At 44.2% G+C, this 10,547-nt stretch overlaps 1 protein-coding gene across 1 annotated transcript; it reads right to left on the minus strand.

Moving 5' to 3' along the window:
* On the minus strand, positions 1-2,971 carry LOC117040433. Its single transcript, XM_033138212.1, has 3 exons — positions 2,150-2,971; positions 319-363; positions 1-51 (listed from the first exon to the last, which is right to left on the minus strand). The coding sequence occupies exons 1-3, from the start codon at positions 2,915-2,917 to the stop codon at positions 1-3; spliced, it is 864 nt and encodes a 287-aa protein (XP_032994103.1). The 5' UTR covers positions 2,918-2,971.
* Positions 2,972-10,547: the final 7,576 nt, after the last annotated feature.

The raw sequence follows: 10,547 nt of genomic DNA on the forward strand, positions 1-10,547 counted from the left end.
TTATGGAAGCACGACCAGTTTGGGCACACTGGGCACAGAGCCTTGAGGGCACTGCAAGTATGATGCAGAAAGTAAGGCAAGAGGCAGTGTGGCTCTCAACAGGATTAAGGAAAAAATGCCTGGTGTATGACATAGAAAACTATGCATTTTCCAATTCTCTATAAAATGACTTTGTCTCCAGCCTCAACTTATGAGCTCATAAGTTTTAATGGAGACAGCACACATGGTTGTAAATGAGAATTTAAAACAATAACTCATCTTTTTAATCTATACATTGACAGTGTTCACCTATTTTCAAGCACTTCCCAGTCATCTTACCTTCTCTCCCTTTGGTCCCATTGCTCCGCGTCTCCCTGGACAGCCCTGCAAAGCAACGTAGACACCACCAAGTTATTCAATGCTGGGATTCAACATTAAATGAGGAGATCAAACAGCTGAGTTGGCAATCTACAGTCTTAAATGCCTTCTGGATTACTTCTTATTCACAAAGCACACCAGGGGAGCTCCATTCACATCAATGGCCTTGAATGAGGGTGCATTGCAGGGTTGTTTGTTGAGTCCCCTGCTCTATACCCTCTATACGTATGACTGCACAGCCATCTATTCCATTAACAAAATCATCAAGTTTGCTGATGACACTACTGTGGTGGGGCTCATTTCAGGGGGGGATGAGTCCGCCTATCAGGACGAGGTGGAGTGGCCCTGTGTTTGGTGTGGAGAAAATAATCTGGCTCTTAATACTGCCAAGACCAAGGAACTGGTGGTGGATTACAGGGGAAAAGGCGGATATTCAGCCCCTGTATATCGGCGGGGACCGGGTAGAGAGGGTGGCTGTATTCAAGTTTTTGGGAGTGACTATCGAGCAGGGTATGACTTGGAGTGCAAATACTACCGCTCTGGTAAAGAAGGCCCAGCAGAGAATTTACTTCCTCAGACTTTTAAAGAAGAACAATCTGAGTGAGAGGCTGCTGGTGTCCTCCTACCGAGGCTCCATAGACAGCATTCTTACATATTGTATTTGTGCGTGGTTTTCCAGTTGCACAGCCATGGAGAGGAAGGTATCCCAGAAGGTCATAACCACAGCCTGAAAGATTATTGGTCACCCTCTCCTATCTTTGGAAGAACTCTACAGTTCCCACAGCCTTAAAAAAGTAAACAATATTTTACAGGATCCACCTCATCCGGGATACAGTCTTTTTGCACCACTGCCTTCAGGCAAGATATAGAACCATTAAAGCAAGAACAAATAGATTAAAAAAATAGTTTCTACCCCAGAGCTTAAATCTTAAATGCTGTAACCAGATAATATGACCTTGTAGAGTTGTGGTGGGTGTGTACGTATGTGCATGTGTGGCTGAAAATGTGTTTTTTGCTTTTTGTCTTGTTTTTATGGGATGGCATTCAATTTCATTGCACTTGTACAACGTTGTACTTGTATTTGTACAATGACAATAAAGAAATCTTATCTTATCTTATGCTGATCTGTGGGAAGGGAGCACTCAGTGGTAGATGCTTTTCCAAAGCAGAGGCAAAAATGTAGTTCCAGTAAACAGCAGGGGAAAGCTCCAGTAATATGCTAGAAATGGCTGGTCTTTTTTCAGTGGTGAAGGGAACCCAGCAGTGAAGGCTGATCCATTAGGGAAAACAGCACACTGCCCCACTGATGTCAATTCACCCTTGACCAGTCCCCACTCCCCAGGCCACCTACTTGCCTTCCTACCTGTTCAAGTGGTGCCCCTGGCTTGCTTCCTCTTAGGGTTGCTCTTGCAGAACTCAGCAGGGAGAGGGGGAAACTAGAATTAGTTGACTCACTGACTCTGGTTCTACCTCCTGTTGGGCTCCCTGCCTTCCATTTTATCAGACTCAATGAGCAACAACTCAGGGGCCATGGAAACAGAAAACACAATGTACATGTTCAGACTTTGATAAAACTACTCTACGGTCAGACTGACACATTGACCAAGTATTCCTCCTTCACTTCTCCCAAGGCACTGTGCTTGGCACCAAACAAAGAGCCGATAGCTCAACTTGACTGAGAAAGAAGAGCAACACCAGTTATTTTTTCCATGATACACCAGGATTCCCAGAAGCTGAACATGACTTCATGTGCCAATATCCACATAGATCCCAATCTGCACCTACTACTTACCGGCAAACCTGGCGGCCCAGGCAGCCCACGGGGTCCTGGTCTAAGGAGGATTTTTTGCTGCTCTATCAACTGCAAAGAGTGGGTGGGACCAAAGTTCTGAGTGGAAACCCCTTTCAACAGAGTCAAAGTCCTTTGTCTATGGACATGTCCCTTGACAATGCCAGAGGGAGTCTTCAGTGATTTTGTGACACCACCAGGTGCTGCAGAAACTCTGGAAGGGTGAAGTACAACTCCCCTATCCACAAAGATTGCACCCTTCACACTGGAGCTAGGAAGGAAGACTCTAGGTTTGTTTTCAGGCAATTCATTCCCATCCTCAGGGATTTTCAAGAGGGTGAGAGGGCTGTCAAGGTCTATGGTGGTGGTTGGGATCTGCTCCCAAGACCCAATATCCCCCTTCGGCTTTCCTTTAGTGTTCTTATCCAGTGCTCTTGTGATATCCACTTTCTTGATACCCAGTTGACTTTCTTTGGAAGGGCTTTGAAAAGGGATACCATTGTCACTAATCACATGAAGATCCTGGAGCTTAAAAGAGGGCCATGAGTTACTGTTGGCAATGGAGCCATCAGTATTTCCTTTCTTCTCTGAGCCAAGCATTCTAGATCTGGTCATTTTCTTGTAAGTGGTGCTTGGGGGCTCTTCTCTGGAAGTGAGAATCCCCTCCTGTTCTCCATCCTCCTTTGGTCTTTTGGAAGCCATGCCTGATGCTGTAGGGCTTCTACTGGGGAATGTACTGGGGTTCTTCTGAAGATCCCTTTGTTCAACCATAGGAGACTTTAAAGCCACATCAGAATCAGCAAGCTCTGAGCCCTATAAATAAGAGAGAAAACAAAGGTGTCTTTGTTGTCACTTGGCCGTAGATCAATAATAGAGCATGTACTTTGTATGCAGATAGACTGAGACTCATTCACTGGTCTACCCTGATAGGGCTGGAAAAACAACAACTATTGTATTAAACTCTGTGGAGCAGTTGCAAGTCAGGGTCTGAACTGGAGGTGATGGACCAGGAGTGAGACTTTGAGGTCAAAGTAGGTAGCCCCATGGGTATGTCAATCAAGTGTGCAGTGGCTGTGAAAAAGGCAAATTCTATAGTGGGGATTATTAGGAAAGGAATTGAAAATGAAACTGCCAATATCAGAATACCGTTATACAAATCTATGGTGCATATGCATTTGGACTACTGCGTACAGTTCTGGTTGCCACATCTCCAAAAAGATATTGCAGAGCTGAAAAAGGTTCAGAAAAGGGCCACCAAAATGATTGAGGGGAATAGAGTGACTCCCATATAAAGAAAGGTTGCAGCATTTGGGACTTTTTAGTTTAGAGAAAAGGTAAGTAAGAGGCAGCTTGATAGAAGTTTATAAAATTATGCACTGTATGGTGAAATTGGATCAGCAACCTGCCTAACTTTTCAACAGGCACCAATACCACATTGGTCTAAATAGGAGAGGAGAAAGGCATTGGGGGAGATCAAAACTGATAAATTTATGATGATTTGGTGTACTTTTATTCAATTTGTTAACAAAGGTGACTCAGTCTTCTCTTTCGATACCAGGTTCTGCCTTCCCTTACCCTCTCCTCTGATGAACCAGCCACACTAGAGGCAACCTAAACTTTTTTTCTTTTATTTATTCTGCTATTGTAAAGAACTGCACTGTTGATCTAAATTGATTGTTCTGATTTTTTTTTATTTTAAATGACAATCACCAGCATTTTTTTAGCAAGTTTCTCCGAATACACACATTTTTTTGTTCGCAGTTTTGACTAATACACACATTCTTGTAAAGCAATTCCCCCTAATATAAACAACATTACTGTACTCAAAAAAAATTTTTTTTCCTTCCAGTAGCACCTTAGAGACCAACTAAGTTTGTTCTTGGTATGAGCTTTTGTGTGCATGCACACTTCTTCAGACACGAAAGCTCATACCAAGAACAAACTTAGTTGGTCTCTAAGGTGCTACTGGAAGGATTTTTTAATTATTATTTTATTTTGTTTTGACTATGGCAGACCAACACGGCTACCTACCTGTAACTGGAACATTACTGTATGATATTTTCAGGGCTATATACATTCTGATGCACACTTTTACCCTAATATATGCATTTTGTACACATCTCTTGACTGGAAAAGCACACTGCTAAATGTGAAGTGCAAATCTGAAGGGGATAGCTGAGTTTTGTTTCATGTACTGTTTTTAAAAGCACAAATTAGGTTGCTTCACCTTTATATGTGGCCTGAATCAAATTTCTCCCCACCTGTAGCTATGTATAACAAATCTCCTGCAGAAATTTATCCACACTTTGCATTTCTAGGGTAAAGAATTACAGTCAAAGGCTGCAATCCAGTGCACGCTTAACTTGGAGTCAATTGTTACTAAGTGGGTTTTACTTCAGAGTAAAACATGCACAGAATAGGGTTGCAAATATTTTCAACTGCTACTGAGAAAAGATATCATACCAAGCCAAATCCCCAAAAAGCCGTTTTTCTAATTTTAGAAACTGGCTCACAAAGTAATTGGAGTGGGTGATCGCTCAAGCTGACTTAACCGTATCAAGTTTGCAAGAGGGAGACTGATGGCAGGATGATTTTCTCTAAGTAATGTGAATATGTGTACAACTAAAAGAGCCTAAATAGACACACACACACCCCACCCCAAAATTTAAAAAAGTTCAGGAGGAGTTAATTATCCTCTCAGTAACAAAATTTGTCATTATTTTCTTATAACAATGAGCGTATGATGATCACTGTTTAAAGATAATGGGAGATAATGGGCTCATTCTAAGTGTTACTCAGAGTAGACTCACTGGAATATTAGTCATGCCCATTCATTTCAGTGGGTTGAATCCAGTGCTAGTACTATTCATAGCAGATCCACTGAAATGAATGGTGATTTCAATGGGTCTACTGTGAGTGGAACTTAGTTGGCAACATCACAATGGCTCTACCAACTAACAAAAAGTCAGTTATGGGCAATATGAAGAACAACAAAATAGTAGTACTAAAACAGCAACAGCAACAATAATTCAGGGGATATACTAAGATTCACACCTACCTTGAAAGTGCTGGTGGCTGGTCCAAAACCCCACAAACCCATCCACAGAAAGCCCATGCAGAAGAGGTCCATGGTGCTCTGATCAAGCGCAGGGTGCTCAATGCAATGGACTAGCTCAGCATGGGCATTCAGGGTTTGGGGGGTGATGGACGGCCCTGCCCATTTGGCCACAGTTTAGAGTCCATTCCCCTTGTGGGATTTTGTCATACCATCAGGAGAAGAAACCACAAGGATGGCCTAGGTCCCAAGATGCCACAACTGCTGATTTGTATCAACATTCCAAGGGAAAAGGGAGAGTGGCAAGGATATTTCCTTCCCCTCTCCTCCTCCTCCTCCTCCTCCTCCTCCTCCTCCTCCTCCTCCTCCTCCTCCTCGCACCAGGACTCCCTGGCATCACTTTGTCCTTCCTGGCAATTTAGTGACTATGTTAGGAGTTTCCAAAAGCCAAGATCTCAGGATGTGTATGCATGCCATTTTAACTGAATTCATGGCACTCACCAAAACTTTGGTCAAACAAGTTGCTGCTGGAGGAGAAGTTCTTAAATAGACTCATAGAATCATAGAATCTTAGAACTGGAAGGTACCCAAGGATCATCTAGTCCAACCCACTGCAATGCAGGGATCTCAGCTAAAGAATCCATGACAGATGGTCATCCAACCTCTGTTTAAAAACCTCCAAGGAAAGCGAGTCCAACACCTCTTGTGGGAGTCTGTTCCACTGCTGAACAGTTTTTACTGTCAGAATTTCTCCCCGAATGTTTAGTTGGAATCTCCTTTATTGCAACTTGAAGCCATTGGTTCAAGTCCTACCCTCCAGAGCAGGAAAAAACAAGCATGCTCCCTCCTCCATGTGACAGCCCTTATAATATTTGAAGATGGCTATCATATCTCCTCTCACTCTCCTCTTTCCCAGGCTAAACACACTCAGCTCCTTCAAGCGCCCCTCATAAGGCTGTTTCCAAACCCTTGTTCATCTTGGTTGCCCTCCTCTGCACACTTTCTAGCTTGTCAACATCCTTCTTAAATTGTGGTGCCCAGAATTGGACACAGTATTGCAACTGTGGTCTAAGGCAGAATAGAGTGGGACTGTTACTTCCCTTGATCTGGATACTATACTTCTGTTGATGCCGCATAGAATAGCATTAGCTTTTTTTGCTGCTGCATCACACTGTTGACTCATGTTAAGCTTGTAGTCCACCAAGACCCCTAGATCCTTTTTCTCATGTACTGCTAGTAAGCCAGGTGTCCCCCATCCTATATTTATACATCTGGTGCTTCATGCCTAAGTGCAGAACCTTACATTTGTCCTTATTTTAATTCAGTTTGTTCGCTTGTGCCCAGTTCTCCAATCTGTTAAGGTCAATTTGAATTCTGATTCTGCCTTCTGCGGCATTAGCTACCCCTCCCAGTTTGGTGTCATCTGCAAATTTGATGAGCTTCCCCTCAATTCCTTCATCCAAATCATTTATAAAGATGTTGAACAACAACAGGCCCAGGACAGAACCCTGTGGCACCTCACTTGTCACTTTTTTTCCAGGATGATGAGGAACTATTAATGAGTAGTCTTTGGGTTTGGTCAGTCAACTAGCTACAAATCCACCTAACAGTTACCTTGTTCAACCTACATTTCACCAGCTTCCTTGCAAGAATATAATGGGAGACTTTGTCAAAAGCCTTACTGAAATCAAGATACACTATGCCCACAGCATTTCCATGACCCACCAAGTTTGTAATTCCATCCAAAAAAGAAATGAGATTGGTCTAGCATGACTTACTGGTATTTTTTTAGGAAACCTATGCTGTGTCTTAGTAATCACAGCATCTTTATCTAAATGCTGCCAGACTGACTGTTGAATTATCTGTTCTACGACCTTCCCTAGTATCAATGTCAAGCTCACCGGTCAGTAGTTACCTGGGTCCTTCCTCCCCACACCCTTTTGAAGATGGGGACGTTTGCCTGCCTCCAGTCTGTAGGGGCCTCACATGTTCTCCGAGAATTCTCAAAGATCATAGACAAAGGCTCTGAAATTACATCCGCAAGCTCCTTTGGTACCCTTGGATGCAGCTCATCATATCCTGGAGATCTGGATTCATTTTAAGTAGCTAGGTGTTCCCTTACTAACTCTTTTCCTATCTTGGGCTGCAGCTCCCTCCTTACATCATCTATTCTGTATCACCAGGTTGGGCATCGCTTTTCTTTTGGGTGAAGACAGAAATATAGTGACAATGGGGGAGAAAGGTGTATACATGGCAGGATCAGAGGACGCTGCTGCATTAGAGCAAAAGGTTGGGGAACAGGAGTTTCTTAACAATTCCCTTTTACAAATTGTAGGAATAAGGAGATCATAGAAAAATAGTTTGTGCTGAGTCAGACCGCTGGACCATCTAGTTCAGTACTGTCTACACTGACTGGCAGCAGCTCTCCAGGATTTCAGACAAAAAATAGTTTGTGCTGAGTCAGACTGCTGGACCATCTAGTTCAGTACTGTCTACACTGACTGGCAGCAGCTCTCCAGGATTTCAGACAGTCCTACCTGGAGATGCTGGGGATTTAACCTGGGACGTTTTGCATGCAAGGCAGATACTCTGCCACTGAGTCATGGCCCTCCCCACTTCCCAGGATTCTTCAGGGCGAGCCATGATATAAGAGTGCTTTAAATGTATGGTGCAAATGTTGCTTAAATTCTGCTCATTGCAATGGATGACATTAACCTTTATGTTGTTGTTGTTGTTAACATTTACTTCCCACCTTTGTCAAGGAGCTCTAAGAGCTGTAAACAGGTCTCCTCCCTGTGTTATCCTGACAACAATCCTGTGAGGTAATTTAGACTAAGAGTGAGTGACTGGCCCAAGGCCACCCAGTGAGCTTGATGGCTGAGTGGGGACTCAGACCTTGATCTCCCAGGTTCTGGTCCAACACTCTTAACTACTCTGCACGTCATCACCATCAATTTAATGGGCCAAGCGGGTCTTACACTGGATTCTACCCCCAGGTTTTGACACCAAACCTGTCACTACTGTGACATCTGTGCTACCAACAAATGGAGGTGTGTGTGAACATGCACACATGTGTTGAACAAGCACACACTACCCCTGGAATGAATTTCCTCAAGTTTTGCTGTGGTGACCCACCTCAGACAGTCAGTTGCGTCCTGGGGTGCGCAACGTGTGTCCGGGGACATGGTGTGCCACCCGTGGGGGTGTGGCGCCCAGTGCGGTGTGTGTGTGTGTGCAGTGTGTGCCGGGGGGCGGCCACGATGGTAACCCCCTCCTCAATGGTGCCGGGGTGATGCACTCCCCCCACCCCCTGTTCCTCCGCCAGTACAGAGGGTGCCCTTTATCTCACAGCTCTCAGCACAGATGCTTCCATTCTGCAGCAAGTGTGTTGCTCTCCCCAAGAGCTCCTTGTGAGGTAATTAGAGAGGAGCCTTCTCTACAGAACCACAGACAAAGGTCCACTTGCCAAGGCAACACCCAGAGGCATATAAATAGCCCCAAGGAAAGTTGAAGCTGGCCAGTTTTCTGGAAGATTCTATATAAAGAGCTTGCAGGCAAAACCACCCCCAAAATACTCCAAGCCACAAAAGGGGAAAGTGAGGTTGCCAGAGGTACAATAGAAAACAAGGCAACAGACTTGCAGGAGAGGAAATTTCACCAAGTGAATCGTAATTGGTGACCACTGATCGCCATACCACCACCACCACACACCTGAATTTGTCTAACCTTTGCTGGCTTCTGATTTCTGGGCACAATTCAAAGTGCTGGTTATGACCCATAAAGCCCTATATGGCTTGGACCAGTCTACCTGCAAGATCATCTCTCCCTTTATGAACCTACCTACAGTAGGTGTTAAGATCCTTGGATGAGCACCGTCCCTCAGTCCTTTCAATGTTAGAGGCTCAGCTGCTGCTGATTTAAGAGAATTTTCTGTGGCTGACCAGATTGTGGGATTCCCTCCCAAGAGAGGTTAGACTGGCTTCCTCTTTGTTATCCTTCCTCCAGCACGCCAAGGTCTTTCTTGGCCTTTGAAAACTAAGTACAGGCAATGCTGACCACTGGGCTGCTGTCAGAGTAAACTGGATTTTAATGCTCATTTTAAATACGTTTTGGTGTGTTTTTACTACTTTGTATAGTTAAAGCTATGGTTTTCCCAGTAGTGATGGATGGAAGTGAGAGCTGGACCATAAAGAAGACTGATCGCCGAAGAATTGATGCTTTTGAATTATGGTGCTGGAGGAGACTCTTGAGAGTCCCATGGACTGCAAGAAGATCAAACCTATCCATTCTTAAAGAAATCAGCCCTGAGTGCTCACTGGAAGGGCAGATCCTGAAGTTGAGGCTCCAGTACTTTGGCCACCTCATGAGAAGAGAAGACTCCCTAGAAAAGATCCTGATGTTGGGAAAGACGGAGGGCACAAGGAGAAGGGGACGACAGAGGATGAGATGGTTGGACAGTGTTCTTGAAGCGACTAGCATGAGTTTGGCCAAACTGCGGGAGGCAGAGGATAGGGGTGCCTGGCGTGCTCTGGTCCATGGGGTCACGAAGAGTCGAACACGACTGAACGACTGAACAACAACAACAAAATTATAATGATGTCTTTAAAAGGTTGTAAGCCACTTTGAATCCCAACTTGGAAGGAAGGTGGTATATAAAAACACAGTAGTAGAAGAAGAAAAAGAAGAACCATCTTTTAAAGCCATCTGTGTTGGCAGCCATCACCACATCTTGTGGCAGAGAGTTCCATAGTTTCTCTATGCACTGGGTGAAGAAGCCCTGTCTTCTGCCTGTCCTGAATCTTCCAACATTATGAGAGAGGGAAGAAAAAGCTGCTTGTAATCGGCCAGCATGTTGGTGGCAGCGGTAGAGGAGAACTATGTCACATCCGAGAGATGGGTCCCAAGTGCCATAATTAGCATCCACTGACTCATTCCTCCCCACTCTTTTCAAAAAACCACCCATCAGGAGCAAACAGGACAGCCAAACCACAGCAAGGAAGGCCTGCAAAGCTTCCACAGGCCTCTCTGCCATCTGTGTCCTACTTTCTGCTTCTTTATGCCACAGAGGGAAAATGCATTTATTCATTTATTTTATAGCCATTTCTCTTCCTCCCCACTCCTCCAAACACACACCTTGCACTGAAAAAACTTTCTATGAATTGCTGCATGCCCTCCAACATTTGTCCAATGAAAATGGGAGAAATGAATGCAACAACAGATGCAATGATAGTATATGCAAGGGACTAAAGAGAGACCCCTGGGAAAGGACAATGGCTAAACAAATTAATTGAATATGCAGAACTTGCCAGTATGACATCTCAAATAAGAAATCAAGATGACAAACAG

Source organism: Lacerta agilis, chromosome Z (genome assembly GCF_009819535.1).
Source record: "Lacerta agilis isolate rLacAgi1 chromosome Z, rLacAgi1.pri, whole genome shotgun sequence".
Lineage (NCBI taxonomy): Eukaryota > Metazoa > Chordata > Lepidosauria > Squamata > Lacertidae > Lacerta > Lacerta agilis.

Excerpts from the sequence above, each read along its gene's own strand:
- LOC117040433 (XM_033138212.1), bottom strand. The coding sequence starts at position 2,917 with ATGGTTGAACAAAGGGATCTTCAGAAGAACCCCAGTACATTCCCCAGT. Across the intron at positions 364-2,149 it reads CTGGGCCGCCAGGTTTGCCG|GGCTGTCCAGGGAGACGCGG; the intron begins GTAAGTAGTAGG and ends GTTGCTTTGCAG. Across the intron at positions 52-318 it reads TGGGACCAAAGGGAGAGAAG|TGCCCTCAAGGCTCTGTGCC; the intron begins GTAAGATGACTG and ends TCATACTTGCAG.